A 16,048-nucleotide genomic window follows, 5' to 3' on the forward strand; every position below is an offset into this window, starting at 1 on the left:
CATAGAAACGAATTACTTGCCTAGTGTGTAATAGTTAGACGAATCTGTTTTAAGTTATTTCCTAGTGGAAATTGTATAGATTTTTTCCTTCAGTCAGTAACTGTTTGATTTAGGGTAGACAATTTATCATTTATCATAAGAATTGTACTTCGATTAAACAAACAATTGACTTGATGAGATATGTCATTCCGAAACTTTGTATCACCGTCTGGTGGTAATGAAGTAAGGAGGGTGATCAATTCAAATTCCGATACAGAATCTCATAAGAGACACTTTTTACATGATGAAGATAATACCTTCCTCCCTCCAGCATTAAGTTCATATAGCATAGCATTATTAAATGATAGATCTAAGAATTTGTCTCCCATGATAAATAATAATAATAATAATAATAATACCAATACCAATACCAATACTACTACAACTAATACAACCACTAATAATAATTCTAGTAATAATATAACAGGAATATATGAACTAGATTTCCCCGATTACAAGAAGTCGAATGTATTAAGAAACAAACTATCAGTTCATTTCAAAGAAGTATCTCCATTAAATCAAATGATTGAAGATTCCAATGTCAATAATAATAATAATAATAATATCGATAATAATAATAATAATAATAATAATAATAATAATAATATAAAGCCAGTATCTCGACAAAACAGCATAAATTCAATCAATACCCCTGAACCTTTTAATAATAGTTCAATTCAAGATATTCAAACATCTGCTCATAATTCTTTTAATTTATCCATTAATAATTTTTCATCTCATACTCATAATACTATTTCAGATGAAGATATAATGGAACAAGTAGCATCACCTCATTCATCAACTTCACGAACTCCAGCAACAACTCCAGGGAGTAACATACATAATTCAGCTGATAAAAAACTTACATCATCAAGAACTGGAACTGGAACTGGAACTGGACCTGGAAGTTCTTCTCATACTGTAAAACGAGCCAGAAGGTTTGGTAAATCACTTGGTCCACCTAAAAGAGCATCTCGATTTAGTGACAATTATGATAAAATTGATATTGATACTAATGAAAGAAATACATTAGCTTCAAATACTTCACCACCTCCAATGTTTAATTTAAGTAATTTTTCACCTAAAATATCATCGATTATAAAAAATCCTGATTTTGAAAATAATTCATTTCAACATAATAACCTTTTACGAGAGAAATTAAGTGAATTAGAAAGAAATAATGAATTTAAGACAAAACTGGATACTTCAATAGATAATAGAAAAGTTCCTGTTTTTAAAGAAGTAGATAATATTAAATTAGAAGAAAAATCAATCGGTAGATTCGAAATTGTAAAGCAAGATAATAAGGAAAATTTAGAAACTAGACAAAAGGCAAATGGGATTATTAAACAAGAAAGAATTCCATTAGCAAATGTTTCTATAAGTCAAATTAATATTCCTAATGAATTCGATAATTTCAGAAAACCTAAAATTCCTAAAGTAACAAATTATCATTCAACTGAATTAGAAGTACCAGTATCAGTACCTCCACCTGTATCGGTAATATCTGAAGTTATTCCACTTGCTCCACCTGCTTCTACAACTGGTTTAGAAGAAAATAAAAGGAAAAAAACCATAGTTATTAATGGATTACATTATGAAAAATTAGAACTTTTAGGTAGAGGTGGTACATCTAAAGTTTATAAAGTTAAATCCCTTTCAAATAATAGATTATATGCTATTAAAAAAGTTACATTTGATCAATTTGATGAATCATGTGTAAAAGGATTTAAAGGAGAAATTGATTTATTATTAAAATTAAAAAGTTATGATCGAGTAGTTAAATTAGTTGATCATGCCGTGGGTGAAGGATCAATTTATTTAATTATGGAATGTGGTGATATTGATTTGGCTCATGTATTACAAAATAAATTACATATGAATAATCCATTAGATTTAAATTTTGTTCGATATCATTCAATTGAAATTTTTAAATGTGTTAAAGCCGTTCATGAAGCTGGAATAGTTCATAGTGATTTAAAACCAGCAAATTTCTTATTTGTTAGAGGAATTCTTAAAATAATTGATTTTGGAATTGCTAATGCTGTACCTGATCATACAGCTAATATTTATCGAGAATCTCAAATTGGTACCCCAAATTATATGGCTCCTGAAGCATTAGTTGAAGTAAATCAAGGATTTCCTGGTATTGATCAAAATTCAAAACAAAGAAATACTTGGAAAGTTGGTAAACCATCAGATGTTTGGTCTTGTGGTTGTATAATTTATCAAATGATTTATGGTAAACCACCATATGGAGGTTATTCAGGAAATCAACGTATAATGGCTATAATGAATCCTCAAGTTAAAATTCAATTTCCTAATAAAGGGATTGGAAATATTCAAGTACCATTAAGTGTTATAGAATTAATGCAAAATTGTCTTGAAAGAAATCCTAATGATAGGTGGACAGTTGATAGATGTTTAAATTGTGATTTTTTAAAACCTAAAGTTGTTAGTGAAAATTTCATTAGAGATTTAGTTCATCTGGCTGTTAATTATGGTTATAATAAAAGAAGTAATGGGAGTGGTCCAATGGCTATGGACGTTTATGATGCATTGGTTGATTCTGTTTTACAACAGATTGAAGACCTTAATTACGCTTAGAACTTTTCATTTCAAATTATATATATTATATACATATATTATATATATTGTATTATTTATTTTTCATTTATTTTTAAAAGTACATAAGTAAAGGATTGTAAAGCAAAGTAAAGTAAAGAAAGAAAGAAATAAATCTATTTAACGTGGACCTAATTTTTCTAATACTCTTGGACCTTGTTCTTCCCATTCTTGTTTAGAAATCCACATATGTTCTTTATCAGCCATAATATTTGCTAAAACTGCTCCACCAATAAATACCATATGTCTTCTTCTTGGAGGATCTTCAATTCTTACTTTAAATTTATCTAATCTTGTTGCATCACCTTTTAATATTCTTGTTAACCATAATTGTTTTAATTCTTTTTCTAATCTTGATGGTAAACCTGGATACATTGATGAACCACCAGATAAAACAATGGCTTTATATAATGAAGATCTTACATCAACATCAGCATTTTGAATTACATTATATAATGATTCACCAACTCCTGGTTGTTCAACATCAACTAAATGAGGTTGAAATAAACATTCTGGAGCTTCAAATCTTTCTGATCCAACCTTAATAACTCTACCATCAGGTAATTCATATGATTCAACTAATGTTGTAGTTTCATGAGCTAATTTTGTATCTAAATCTAAATCATAAGAAACATAACATAATTTTTCTTTTATTTGACGAACAGTTTCAAAATCAGCTGTTCTATTAAATGCATAACCACGACGTAATAATAAATTAATTAAATTTCTTGTAACATCTCTACCAGCAACATCTAATCTTTTTGTTAAATGATTTAAAACAACTGATTCATAAACTGGTACAATATGTGTAACACCATCACCAGAATCAACTACAACTCCTGAACTTAAACCTTGAGCATATAAAGCTAATACAGCTTGTATAGCAACATATACTCCACCAAATTGATATTTTTCAAACATAACATCACACATTGTTTCTCTATTTTTTAATGGATTCATTGGAGGTTCTGTTAGTAATACTTTTTTACCTTGAGTAGGTATTTTCATTCTTTCATAAAAGGCATAATCCCATAAATGTTCCATATCTTCCCAATTTTTAATAATACCATTTTCCATTGGATAACTAATTTGTAATAATGATCTTACTTCACTAGCTTCATCACCACACATAATATCTTTAATTTCAACATTATCAGGAACAAGTAAATTTCTTTCTTCTGCTCTTAATATTGGTCTACCAACTATAGAAGGAAATGTATGATCAGGAAAATTAGTTCCTGCTCTTCCGATTTTTACAAACCCTGTACCTTGATCAAGAACTATAAATTAATTGTAAAGTTAGTAAAATTATTCATATCTCCCATACAAAAAAATGGTTAAAATGGTTAAATATTTTAATAATTAATATTACTTACCAATTGGAGTCTCACTCATATCTATCTAATGCAATTATTAATCAATTGACTCAATTTATTAAATTTATCGGTTGATGATTATTACTAAATAGGAGTATTATCCAACGAGTATTGATAGTGGTGGTAGTGGTAGTTTTTCCCTTCCCCTTTGGGGCAAGTTTTGGGGCTGTGCACGACTGCTCCACTATTTTAATTTTGGATGCTAAAATATATTTTTTATATATTTTATATTTTATATTTTATATTATATTTTTCCTATATATAACTACATTATATTAAATTAGTTATCTGATGGAATAAAGTATGCAAATGTAAGATATGATGTATGAGTCTTTATTTCTGTTTCAATTTTAGTAACATTTCTCCAATCATAAATTTCATCACCTTCTTTAATTCTAGTTCCTTTCCCAAATGGATTAAATCCTTTACCCTTTAATTGATCTTCTTCACTATCATTATCTACTTCTTCAAAATCTCTTTTCTCACCAGCAACTTTAATACTTCTTCTATTTTCAATTCCTTGACTCTTTCTTGATTGAATATCTTTTAATCTTTTAACAACATCTTTAAGATCTTTAACCATATCTTTTCTAGCTTCCCACCTTCTACCAGCAATTTCTGTCATTTGAATATTTATCCATCCATTATCTTGAAGTGCCTTTATGGTTTTATCCACTTGCTCTATACATGGTGAAAAACAACAAATTCCAACTCTATTCTTTTTGGAAATTACTTTATCAAGGTGCTCAATAGCAGTCCATGGAGCAGGTAAGTCTAAAAATATAACATCACCATTTATTAAACCATCTTGAGAAAATTCTTCTGGAATATTATTAATTTCAAATCCATCATTACAAACATCACGATGTGTTATTAAAGTATTTTGAAGTTCATGTTCTACAAATTCTTTCTTTGCTTCCAAGTATCTTGGTTCATGGAATTCATAGGAAAATACTCTTCCTTCTGGTCCTACTGTTCTAGCAAATGCATGAGTAAATGATCCTGATCCAGTTCCTGCTTCTATTACTCTTGTTCCACTTGTAACATTTAATCTTTGCATAATATAAGATGAATCAGGCGTATATACAATTTGAGTTCTATGAGGTAAAGAAATTGACCATAATTCGGGAGTAGGATGAAGTAAATATATAAATCCATAACCTCTTGCACCACCCATTTGTTCACCATATTTCATTCCAATCATTCTATCATGTTGGAAATGTCCATATCTTGTATTCAATTGTTCACCCTTTTTAACAGTCAAAGGTTTAATCGTTTGCCTACTTATAAAGGCAAGCACAAGATCTCCTTCTTCTATATAGTCTTTATATTTATAAAAGGACATCCTTTAGCTTTTATAGTCTATTGTTAAATTGTTTGTACTAATAATTAACTTATTGTCTATCATAAATGAATTTTTTCACTAAGCTCATCTGGCTATATACACACCATTGCTTAATTTTTTGCATTCACGAATGCAAACTAAATTATTGATGATAACCTCTCGCTCTAATGACTTTCCTTTAATGTCTAACTATATATATTCTTAATAAATTCATATATTAAATAAAAATATCATTGTACTTGAATAATTGATTATAAAGTAATTGTACTAAGTAATAGTAATTAGGCAATATAAGATTTCTATAGATTTCTTGCAAATGTATATTGTTTCTCAGTAAATATAGTGGGTCTTGATAATCCACTATGATTATCTCTTTGTATAAAACCCTTTCAATGATCAATTCAATTTATCTATTTATAGACAATAACCTTTACCTAGTTGGAGTCAATAGTTATAACTATAAATCCTCCTATCTTGATTGAGTCGTGTGCTGGTGCTCAAAAAAATCGACTCTAAAAATTTTCGAGTAGTATTATCAACCATTGACAACACCTTAAATCAAACAATACCTATAAGATACTATAATTATATAATTATTAAGATGTCCGAATCTCCAGTGACTGTTCAGCCGAGTCAAGAGCAACAACCACAAACCAAAGATCCATCTGCTCCAAATGTGGAAGATTTATACTTAGAATCTTATGCGTTCACTACAGCAGCTGCTATAGTAGGATCAGTAGATAGGAAAGTATTTGTATTATTAAGAGATGGTAGAAATCTTTTTGGTATATTAAGAACATTTGATCAATTTGCTAATTTGGTTTTACAAGATGTAGTAGAGAGAATATATTTGAATGATGAAAGTAATACTCCCAAGAAATTTGGTGAAACTTATAAAGGAGTCTTTATGGTGAGAGGGGAAAATGTCGTTATGTTGGGTGAATTGGATATAGATAAAGAAGATGATCATTTATATGAGTTGGAACAAATTCCATTTGAAGTAGCTGAAAAGGAATTGAAAATTGCTCATGCTAAAACTATAAAAGATGAAAAGATAAAGGGTAAAAAGTTGTTGGAGAAGGGTCTTATAAATGACTTTGTCAAATCAGATTTGTACTAAACTATATTAATGACTTCAATTCTTGCATTTATGATCTTGTACTTTTAGTTTATGGTTAATATACAGTTTTTTTTTAATGAACTGTTAATCCTACAAGTTTGGAAATAGCCTATTGCATATATCATATACCAAATATTCATATTTATTTTATAGATATTTTACATGAAACTAGAAAACTTAAACTTATAATTTTAATAATTTTGCTCTCTTGGTTTCGAATGTACCAAAGAATTCATCTGCTTTCTTAAAATTTTTAGCTTCATTTCTTCCTAATTGATTCAAATGAGCTTCATCCGGACCATCAGCAATTCTCAAAATTCTGGAATGAACCCACATACGTGCAAGTTCAGTATCTTGAGATAAACCTTCAGCTCCAAACATTTGAATACACCAATCAATGATTTTAACAATTGTTTTAGGAGTTTCAATTTTAGCCATTGCAATTTCTCTTTGGGCCAATTTAGCACTAGTCAAATCAATTTTATGAGCTGCATCTAATACTAATAATCTACACTTTTGAATTTCTATTTTACTTTGAGCATATTGAGTAATAAATGATTCTCTTTGAGCCAATGGTTTACCAAAAATAATTCTATTGTTTGCTCTTTGAGCGGTTCTTAATAATGCAAATTCACCTGCACCTATTGCTCTCATACAATGATGAATTCTTCCTGGACCAAGACGAGATTGAATAATTTCAAATCCCTTTCCTAAACCTGCTAAAAGTACATTAGCCATATCTTCCTTTGGAACTTCATAATTAATAAATTCAATTTCACAATGTCCATGAGGTGCATCATCATAACCCATTACTGTTAAAGGTCTAATTAATTTAGCCTTTCCTGAAGCCAAAGCTTTTTTTGGATCTAACACTAAGACAGAATGATTATCATAAGGTTTTTTTGGATTATTTTCAGTTTTACACATAACTAACCAAACATCACATCTTGGATCACCAGCACCAGAAGCAAACCATTTCAAACCATTAACTACATAATTACCATTACTATTTAAAGTTGCAGAACAAGCAATATTTAAAGCATTTGAAGAAGAAGTTCCTCTTTCAGTCATTAAGAAAGCTGATCTTATTTTACCATTTAATAAAGGTTCAAGATATCTTTTACGATGATAATCATTACCATATTTGGCAAGAATTTCCATATTTCCAGTATCTGGAGCACTAGTATTAGTAGCTTCAGGAGCTATAAATGATCTACCAAGATATTGAGCCATTAATCCATACTCTAAATTAGTAAATTGAGGACCTTCCTTATAATGCTTTGATAAAAACATATTCCATAAACCTAATTCTCTAGCTTTAACTTTCAATTTTTCAGTAATATCAGGAGTTGAAGCCCATCTTTTAGATGGATCATTTGACATTTGCAGAAAATAAATTTCATCAGCTGGTAAACAATAATTTTCTACAAAATCTTTACATTTTTGTATAGCTTCTAAACCTCTTGGTGATATTTTATCAAGGAAAATTGCTGGAATATCGTCTTTTGCTGACATTATAAATATTTATCTTAGTTCTTATATATGACTATTTAAACACAATAATTTTAAAAAATTTTAATTCAATTTTCTGGCTCCACTATTATACTTATAGCAATCGGCCCCTCTACCCCATCTTTCAGATTTTGATCGATTTTATTTCTCCGAACTTAATATTTAGCAGTAATGGCCCGAGGAAGGACTAACCTGTAAAAATTATCCGAACCTTTTTTTTGGGGTTTTACAGTTTTACAACTTGCAAATAAAAGTGTATTTTTCATATTTACAGATTTACATGTTACAAACCAACGAACCGAACGTATAATAAAAATTAACTATGATTGAAATAATACATTTAATTAGAGATTAAGTGTTGCAAACACATTCAATTGGTATACGATTGTTTAGTAAGATTAAAATATAAATTTAATATATAGTATACATCATGGAAATCAACTCAGATATACCACAAATTCCAAACTATAAGTTATCAGAAAAGCAATTTCTTTTAACCACCAATCTTGATTCTCGCCACCGTCAGGAAATCATACAAGAATTAATTGAATTAATAAAGGAAGATGATGCAGCACCATATTATAAATATTTAAGTACTGTCATTCATGATTTTCCATATGATGAAGAATTATATAAATCATTGGCATCTAAGAATGATGAAGAAAGTGGGAAACTAAAGCTGAAATTAAAAGAAGCAGAAGGTGATGAAGAAACTGAAGTGGATATATTAGCAACTACTATAAAGTTGGCAGAATATTATACTAAAATCATTGATAGAAAGAATGCCACTGAAACATTAAAGAAATCTTTAGAGTTGACTCAAAGTACAGGATCTAAAATTGATCTTTTGTTAACTTTAACTAGAATTGAATTTTTCTTTAATGACTACCCATTAGTATCAAAATACTTGGATCAAATCAAAAGTTTAATAGACAAAGGTGGTGATTGGGAACGTCGTAATCGTTTTAAGACTTACAATGGTATCTATTTATTGGCTACTAGAAATTTTAGTGAAGCAGCAAAATTATTAATTGATTCTTTAGCAACATTCACATCATCTGAACTTTGTAGCTATCAACAAGTAGCTCAATATGCTATTGTATCTGGTGTATTATCATTGAATAGAGTAGACTTGAAAGCTAAAATTATAGATTCTCCTGAAATATTGTCTATTTACTCATCAGCTCCAACCTTGGAACCTTTACTTAATTTGACAAATTCATTATACACTTGTCTGTATTCTTACTTCTTCCAATTCCTTTTGGAATCTTATGATAACTTATTACTTCCAAACAAGTATTTACATCAACATGCTAATTATATCTTGAGAGAAATGAGATGTAAAGCCTATGGTCAATTATTAGAAAGTTATAAATCATTGTCTTTGAAGTCTATGGCTCAAAACTTTAATATTAGTGAAGAATTTTTAGATCAAGACTTATGCAAATTTATTCCTAACAAAAAATTAAATTGTACCATTGATAAAGTCAATGGAATAATTGAAACCAATAGACCTGACAATAAGAATAATCAATATCACTTACTCATTAAACAAGGTGATAATTTGCTTACTAAGTTACAAAAGTATGGTGCTGCAGTTAAATTAAGTGGTGCTGAAAGAGTTGCATGAGTAGTTTGTATAGAATTATATAAGCATAATAAAAACATTAATGAAATAAATCAATTAGTAGTAACATTCAAACTAGAAATTTAACTAGTTTACTGCAAAAATATAATTTAAAAAAATAATGAAGGATGCGAGGTTCGAACTCGCGCGGACACCGTCCAACAGATCTTAAGTCTGCCGCCTTAGACCACTCGGCCAACCCTCCATTTCTTGTTGGAAGAGTTATGGTAAGCTTTTGTGTGGTGTTTATTGCACGTGATAGTTATCACGTGCACAAATGAATTTTTAATTTTAACATCCAGTTTACTTGTATTTACTCATTTATGTAGTTAGAAGCTTTTAAAACTCCTTTTAGTATCTGGCCAATGAATTTATTATAATTAATTTAGTATTTTAGTGTAGATAAATGACCAAATTGATAACTTTTATGGTACTTCATCAAATTTATTGTGCTATCAATCTATTCTTTCCACTTTTCAATAACTTAAAATCAAAAAGTAAGAATTATAATAAACAATGAATCCTATATATATATAGGTGATTTTGACTTTAATTGTTGTGGTATGTAACTTAAGCTTCTTTTACTTTTGAATGAATTTGAACCTAAATTTCAAAAAAGATTAACACTTATTGAAGTTTCCTTGTTTAATAAGATTAAATAATTTGAAAGCATCTAAACCTCTGAGGATAGTATCTTAATGCTTTGGTCTTACAAGAATATGATAAAAAGAATTATATGTTAGTTTTTAAAGTTGTTTATATGTCAAGTCCTTTTAATAGTATTGCAAATTTGCATCCTGAGTGTTTTCTGCGTCCGTACACGACTTAAAAATATCGAAAAGTTAAATGAGAAAAGTAACCTCAAACATATATAGTGATGTACCTTATCAAGACATAGTAACTAATATGTCCAGAAGAAATCAAGGACCAGGTAACGTTACCTCCTCTATTATATATTTAGGACAAGTCCCTTATGATTGGGATGAAAATAATGTAAAATCTGTTGTTTGTGGATCGGGAAAAGTAGTAGATGTAAGATTAGGATTTGATTATGCTGGTAAGAATAAAGGATTTTGTTTCGTAGAATATTTAAATAGTGGAGAAGCTCAAAGGGCTGCAGGATTATTAAATCAAATTAAGATATTTAATCAACCTAATAAGGGTCAATTTAAAAAATTAAGAGTTGAATCCTCAAAGGAAGGATTTTTAAAGTCTAATTCACCTTCAGAATCTAAACCAGTATTAAATCTTGATAGAAGTAGTTTACCTACTTATGTTCAAGTACCTCAAGAAATGCTTGTTGCAGGAGGGGGGCCAATACCTCAGAATTTTCCCATGGTTCCAAATCAAGTACCTACTAGTAATATCTTCAGTCCTAGATTAAATCAGCCACCTCAACAACCACCTCAATCACAAGTTCAAATACCTCAAGGATCATTAGGTGGTCCTCAACCTCAAATACCAGCTAAGATATTATATGCTTCAAAACATTTACCACAACCTCAAAGTTTACCCTTTGATAGTAGTTCCGATATAAATCAAGTTTTAAGTAAAATTCCTCCTGTACAATTAATAGAATTAATAGCAACAATTAAGAATTTCCTAAATAATGGTGATGAGAATAAAGTTTATGAGATTCTTAATTTCAGACCAGATGTACTGGCAGCAGTTGCACAAGCATTATTAATGATGGGATTTATTGATAATGAAGTAATTAATAGTTCTAAAGATGCTCCTGCTAGACAAACTCCTCAACCCCCAATTATACAACCTCAACAACAATTTCAATTACCTCAACAACAAAATTTTAATCCTATACAACAACCTAGCTATAATAATATTAATCCAAACAATAGACAAATAGATTATACAAACTTACCACCAGAAACTCAAGTTAAATTAACGACCATGTCAGATCGACATTCAATACCTATAGCTCAAGTTTTAGCATTACCTCAAGATCAAATTGATAAATTAGGTCCTCAAGAAAAGGAATTAGTAAATTACCTAAGATCTCAATATAGATCTTAATTAATGTCTATATAGATCATATATTTAATTAAAATTATATACATATACATATATTAAGTACAAAATATTATATATATGAATAATACTTTCAAATTAGCACTACTCGTAATTGCTAGATAATGTACAAAGAAAAAGAAAATCTGAAACCGTAGCGAAACAAAGCTCCGCAGGGAAAACCGATTAGTGAGGAAAAATTAAACTAGAATTACTACTGATCATAACCTAATAATACCAAACAAAGTAACTATGGATCCCGATAATTTCAACTCATATCTAGGGGCTACAATCATCGGTATTGATAGCGAAGGTGGTGTATCAAATGATGTACCCGTTTGGATGAGAGATTTTATAAATAGAGCGTTAACTGCTAGTGGTATTAGAACAAAGAAGAAAGTAGCTTCAGAAGAAGCTATAGAAAGTTTAGCAAGAGTTGATTTTGAATGTTTAAAAGATAAAGATTGTCCTATTTGTTATGATGCATATGAAACTCCGCTTCATCCTGAAAAATCAAAGAGTCCAAGTAATGAAGGTTCTCAAATATATCTGATTGGTGAAAATATATCTCCAGAATTTGAGAGAATATTAATAGAAGATAATAATATACTTACAAATTTACATGAAAGATATAATATAAATAATGTTGAATCAATGTCTAACAGATTAAAATTTAATGACCCATCATTATTTTTACCATCAGATGAAGGAGCATCACATTATTTTAGATTTCCAGTTAGAAATCTATCTAGTCTAGAAAATATTGTGGATGAAGATATGTTTCCTGGATTCTTAGATGAAGAAAAGGCAAAACAAGAGAAAAAGAGAAAACTTGAAGAATTCAAGAGTGAAGGTCATATTCCTGTAAAAATGCCAAGTTGTAATCATATATTTGGAAAAACTTGTATTGTGGAATGGTTAAAATCGAATGTTAGTTGTCCATTATGTCGTTCTGAAGTAGAAGCATCGGTAGAAGAGAACCCAGAACAAAAAAGGCTTCGTGAAATACAGCATAACATAGTTTCTAACTATAATTCTGAAGATGATACCTTACAGCATTTACTTTTACATTCAACAGATATATTTAATCCATTCAGGAGACCATTTAATCCATTGGTTACCCCACTAACTGATTCATACATGCTCCAAGATTGGGCAACTCCTTATGATGAGAATTTTGTTAGAGTAGGAGTGAGGGATCCTTCATTGATTTTGCCAAGGAGATTTCCGTTTCCAGAACCAGCACTTCTTAGAAGAGGCAGAAATGGATTAATGAGTAGAGAAGAAAGAGATAGAACAAGAGAAAGGAGAAATGCTAATAATAACAATAATGTCAATAATACTGCAAGAGGTGGTACTAACACTACAATTCCTGGTAACAATGTATCTGGTAATTCCAGTAATATTCATACCAATAATACAGGAAATTCTTCATCAACAAATGATTTATTAAGAAATGTGAATTTAAATCCAGTTGTTCGTGATAGTACACCACCGCCCCCGCCCGCTCCAGCAAATACAGCATGGGAACGTAGTAGTCTGAATAGTAGTGGTGAAGAGTCGGTTAGTTCAATGAATCTGATTTTAGATTTTTTAAATGGTAGTAGAGATAGAGAAATGCAAAATCAACGTGAAATAAATAGAGATAGGATTCAAGACAGAGAAATTAACCAAGGCGTACTCGATGCTCGTAGCCGAACTATAAATAGAACTGGGGGTCCAGAAAGGAATTACAGATCATCACCTAGAGACAGATCTCATCCTTACTCTAGACCTCAAAGCGAAGAATAATTTAGACTATATAGTATTTTGCAATATACACAGGATAAATGACAAATAACAAAAGGGTTCTTAGTCAGGGACATGATTATGATGTCACTCGGTTTTGTGTAACTTCCCGAATAGGTCATATTGCAGCAACTATTGCTCTGTCACATCAATGCTAGTAAAAATATAAATCCTTATAAACTATATAAATGATTAAAGAAGACTTCAAAAGCCAATTGTAGACTTGTTAATTAATCTTTGTAAGTATAAATTTAAATTTAAATTAAAATTGAAATTATAACAATGATTAGACAAATTACATTTTCAAAAGCTTTAGTTAATGGTGCAAAGCATCAATATTTAACAACTAATCCTTTAATTCCTATTGCAACCAAGTCAATTGTCAATGTTAGACAATATTCTATTTTGGATACTGCCAAGGGAGCATTAGATAAATTAAATAAAGGTGCAGGGAAGCTTGCTGCTGATGGACTTGATATTACTGAGAAGGCTACAAAATCTACTGGAGAGGGAGTTAATGAAGTAAACAAGAAGACAGCTGAAACTCTACAAAAAGTTAATAAAAAGACTGGTAAGGTATTAGCTGACGGCATTGAAGTCATTGAAGAAGCCAGTGAGAGGATTAAGGATGCTAAAGATCAAACATTTGGTAAGCCTGAACATAAAGAAGCAAGAAAGAGAGTTAAAGAGCATCATAAAGGTTACAAAGATCTTCAAGATAAAGGTAGAAAGACAGAGAGTGAACAAAATCGTCCAGATGATGCAGTTTAAGATTTTCAATTAGCTCTTGACGTAAAACAATATTAGTGATTATATATATAACCAATATAAAACTACATTTATTAAAGTAGAGTAGATATTTTTTACTTATTTTTGAAATAAAACTGTACACCTGAAGAATTAAAATACATAATGGGATTGTAATAAATAAGTAAGAAAATGCAATGGGAAATATACGAATGGATATCGTAAATAGTGATGGCTGTTAATGTTCTTAATTTTGAAATTTTTGGAAATCACTAACCGAAAATCCAGCCTTTTCATTAAGTTCTTGAACTTTATCAGATATTGGGATTGGCTCTTGAACACCTTGTGGCTGTTGCTGTTGTTGCTGTTGTTGTTGGTTAGCAGCTTCAACTTGCCTCTGAGGAGTTTTTCTTTCTATTACACTAAGGTAATTCAGAGGTACATAACCTACTTTCCCCAGTCTTGATCTTACTTTCCACCATTTACTTTCATTTCCCATAGGATCTAATTTTGATAAAATTGCTACTAATTCATTTGGTTTTAATTCAATTTCCATGGTTGGATTTTCTGGATTAAATTCATATAAAGTTTTAGCAAATTGTAAATTAGAAGGATCAAGAGGACCTGCAGGTACACCATTACCCATTATTTGTTGCTGTTCTTGCATTTTACGTTGTTGTTGTTCATTTAATTTTTGAATGGCTTTACTTAAGATATAAGGAAAACCAATGGAAGCAGCTAAGAATAAAAGTAAAGGTTTTAATGCCATTCTTGCTGGTTTACCCAGTTGTTGTCTTTTCATATTTTCTTCAAGTTTCTTCTGATTCTTTTCAAATTTGGAGAATTCTTGTAAATTTATTCCATAATTATAAGTACCCCCAGTTATTTTATGAAATACCTTTTTAACTAAGTTTATCAAGGCATATATTCCTAATAATGATCCTAATGCATTTTTAAGATTTCCAAATTGTTCTGCCAATGATATCATTGTGAAAAATGAGGAATGAGTTGCCATATAAGTTGCTTCTAGCATTTGAGCAAATCCACCAACTGCACCTATAATTGATTCAATAAGTTGAAAAGTTGCTTGAGTTCCTTCTCCCAACATACTTGGTCCATTCATACCAGGTTGACCATACATACCAGATCCATAACCTCCCATTCCATACATTCCACTTCCATAACTACCCATCCCATACATACTACTTCCATATCCACTACCATACATGCCTGATCCATATCCCGATCCGTACATGCCACTTCCATACATGGATCCTGATCCATACATAGATGATCCATAACCTCCTCCCATACCATATCGTGAACCATATCCACCATAACTATTATTATTCATTGTTGTTCCATATGGTGAACTATTAGCCATATTATTAAAATCAGATGTTAGTGATGTAGGTCTATCAGGTAAAGCTGCAGCTGAACTAATACCTGCCGTTGAAGTAGAAGGTAAAGTTGTTGATGACGATGAAGGTAAGGCTTCTCCGCCCGACACTGAAGCAGACGAAGTTCCCGAGGAAACTTCCCAAGGTTTGGGTCTAGGTGGTATAGAAGACATTTAGACTTTTATTATGATTATTATGTATTTATTTTGGCAATATTATATATATATATATACAGCAGATTTGCCTCTTAATTATGACTATATATCTGTGTCCTCTCCGTAATCGATGTTTTTAAGCTTCTCCTTCAGTTTTTTCCGCAAAGCGGTGGTGACTTGCTTTGTAGTTTAAAATTTGTCCACGTGATGTGGGGAAGCTGTGAAATCTTTTTTTCCTCGGCAAAACAGATTAACAGACAGCTCTTTTTATTTTTTTTTTTTTGGTTTA

General features: G+C 30.2%; 10 protein-coding genes and 1 non-coding gene across 11 annotated transcripts; 6 read left to right on the top strand and 5 right to left on the bottom strand. All coding sequences in view use genetic code 12, as the record gives it.

The window, feature by feature from the left end:
* Positions 1 to 14: 14 nt before the first annotated feature.
* On the top strand, positions 15 to 2,646 carry MPS1 (serine/threonine/tyrosine protein kinase; the record flags this gene model as incomplete). The annotated part of the gene is made up of 2 exons (XM_064879832.1): positions 15 to 359; positions 453 to 2,646. Exons 1-2 carry the CDS (start codon positions 181 to 183, stop codon positions 2,644 to 2,646), a joined length of 2,373 nt encoding a protein of 790 aa, XP_064737525.1. The 5' UTR covers positions 15 to 180.
* Positions 2,647 to 2,784: 138 nt separating this feature from the next.
* Positions 2,785 to 4,059, bottom strand: ARP2 (actin-related protein 2; the record flags this gene model as incomplete). The annotated part of the gene is made up of 2 exons (XM_064883019.1): positions 2,785 to 3,944; positions 4,041 to 4,059. The coding sequence occupies 2 exons, from the start codon at positions 4,057 to 4,059 to the stop codon at positions 2,785 to 2,787; spliced, it is 1,179 nt and encodes a 392-aa protein (XP_064737526.1).
* Positions 4,060 to 4,237: 178 nt separating this feature from the next.
* RJT21DRAFT_96319 (tRNA 1-methyladenosine methyltransferase subunit) lies at positions 4,238 to 5,406 on the bottom strand. Its single transcript, XM_064885718.1, has one exon. The coding sequence runs from the start codon at positions 5,383 to 5,385 to the stop codon at positions 4,321 to 4,323; it is 1,065 nt and encodes a 354-aa protein (XP_064737527.1). The 5' UTR covers positions 5,386 to 5,406; the 3' UTR covers positions 4,238 to 4,320.
* A 547-nt stretch (positions 5,407 to 5,953) lies between these two features.
* Positions 5,954 to 6,706, top strand: RJT21DRAFT_120831 (uncharacterized protein). Its single transcript, XM_064881861.1, has one exon. The coding sequence runs from the start codon at positions 5,987 to 5,989 to the stop codon at positions 6,503 to 6,505; it is 519 nt and encodes a 172-aa protein (XP_064737528.1). The 5' UTR covers positions 5,954 to 5,986; the 3' UTR covers positions 6,506 to 6,706.
* On the bottom strand, positions 6,689 to 8,128 carry RJT21DRAFT_135495 (uncharacterized protein; the record flags this gene model as incomplete). Its single annotated transcript, XM_064883252.1, has 1 exon — positions 6,689 to 8,128. Exon 1 carries the CDS (start codon positions 8,018 to 8,020, stop codon positions 6,689 to 6,691), a length of 1,332 nt encoding a protein of 443 aa, XP_064737529.1. The 5' UTR covers positions 8,021 to 8,128.
* Positions 8,129 to 8,369: 241 nt separating this feature from the next.
* On the top strand, positions 8,370 to 9,707 carry RPN7 (proteasome regulatory particle lid subunit). Its single transcript, XM_064881862.1, has one exon. It carries the CDS (start codon positions 8,448 to 8,450, stop codon positions 9,645 to 9,647), a length of 1,200 nt encoding a protein of 399 aa, XP_064737530.1. The 5' UTR covers positions 8,370 to 8,447; the 3' UTR covers positions 9,648 to 9,707.
* Positions 9,708 to 9,766: 59 nt separating this feature from the next.
* RJT21DRAFT_t105 lies at positions 9,767 to 9,849 on the bottom strand. The gene has a single exon. It is a non-coding gene; the product is annotated as a tRNA-Leu (tRNA).
* A 701-nt stretch (positions 9,850 to 10,550) lies between these two features.
* Positions 10,551 to 11,675, top strand: RJT21DRAFT_114378 (cleavage polyadenylation factor subunit; the record flags this gene model as incomplete). The annotated part of the gene is made up of 1 exon (XM_064880242.1): positions 10,551 to 11,675. One exon carries the CDS (start codon positions 10,551 to 10,553, stop codon positions 11,673 to 11,675), a length of 1,125 nt encoding a protein of 374 aa, XP_064737531.1.
* A 137-nt stretch (positions 11,676 to 11,812) lies between these two features.
* RJT21DRAFT_37708 (uncharacterized protein) lies at positions 11,813 to 13,511 on the top strand. Its single transcript, XM_064884377.1, has one exon. It carries the CDS (start codon positions 11,922 to 11,924, stop codon positions 13,458 to 13,460), a length of 1,539 nt encoding a protein of 512 aa, XP_064737532.1. The 5' UTR covers positions 11,813 to 11,921; the 3' UTR covers positions 13,461 to 13,511.
* A 140-nt stretch (positions 13,512 to 13,651) lies between these two features.
* On the top strand, positions 13,652 to 14,345 carry RJT21DRAFT_120835 (uncharacterized protein). Its single transcript, XM_064881863.1, has one exon. It carries the CDS (start codon positions 13,740 to 13,742, stop codon positions 14,226 to 14,228), a length of 489 nt encoding a protein of 162 aa, XP_064737533.1. The 5' UTR covers positions 13,652 to 13,739; the 3' UTR covers positions 14,229 to 14,345.
* PEX13 (peroxin) lies at positions 14,346 to 15,959 on the bottom strand. The gene has a single exon (XM_064881864.1). The coding sequence runs from the start codon at positions 15,775 to 15,777 to the stop codon at positions 14,452 to 14,454; it is 1,326 nt and encodes a 441-aa protein (XP_064737534.1). The 5' UTR covers positions 15,778 to 15,959; the 3' UTR covers positions 14,346 to 14,451.
* Positions 15,960 to 16,048: the final 89 nt, after the last annotated feature.

The sequence above is a fragment of the Scheffersomyces amazonensis genome (genome assembly GCF_036850825.1).
Source record: "Scheffersomyces amazonensis strain UFMG-HMD-26.3 chromosome Unknown RJT21scaffold_4, whole genome shotgun sequence".
Classification (NCBI taxonomy): domain Eukaryota; kingdom Fungi; phylum Ascomycota; class Pichiomycetes; order Serinales; family Debaryomycetaceae; genus Scheffersomyces; species Scheffersomyces amazonensis.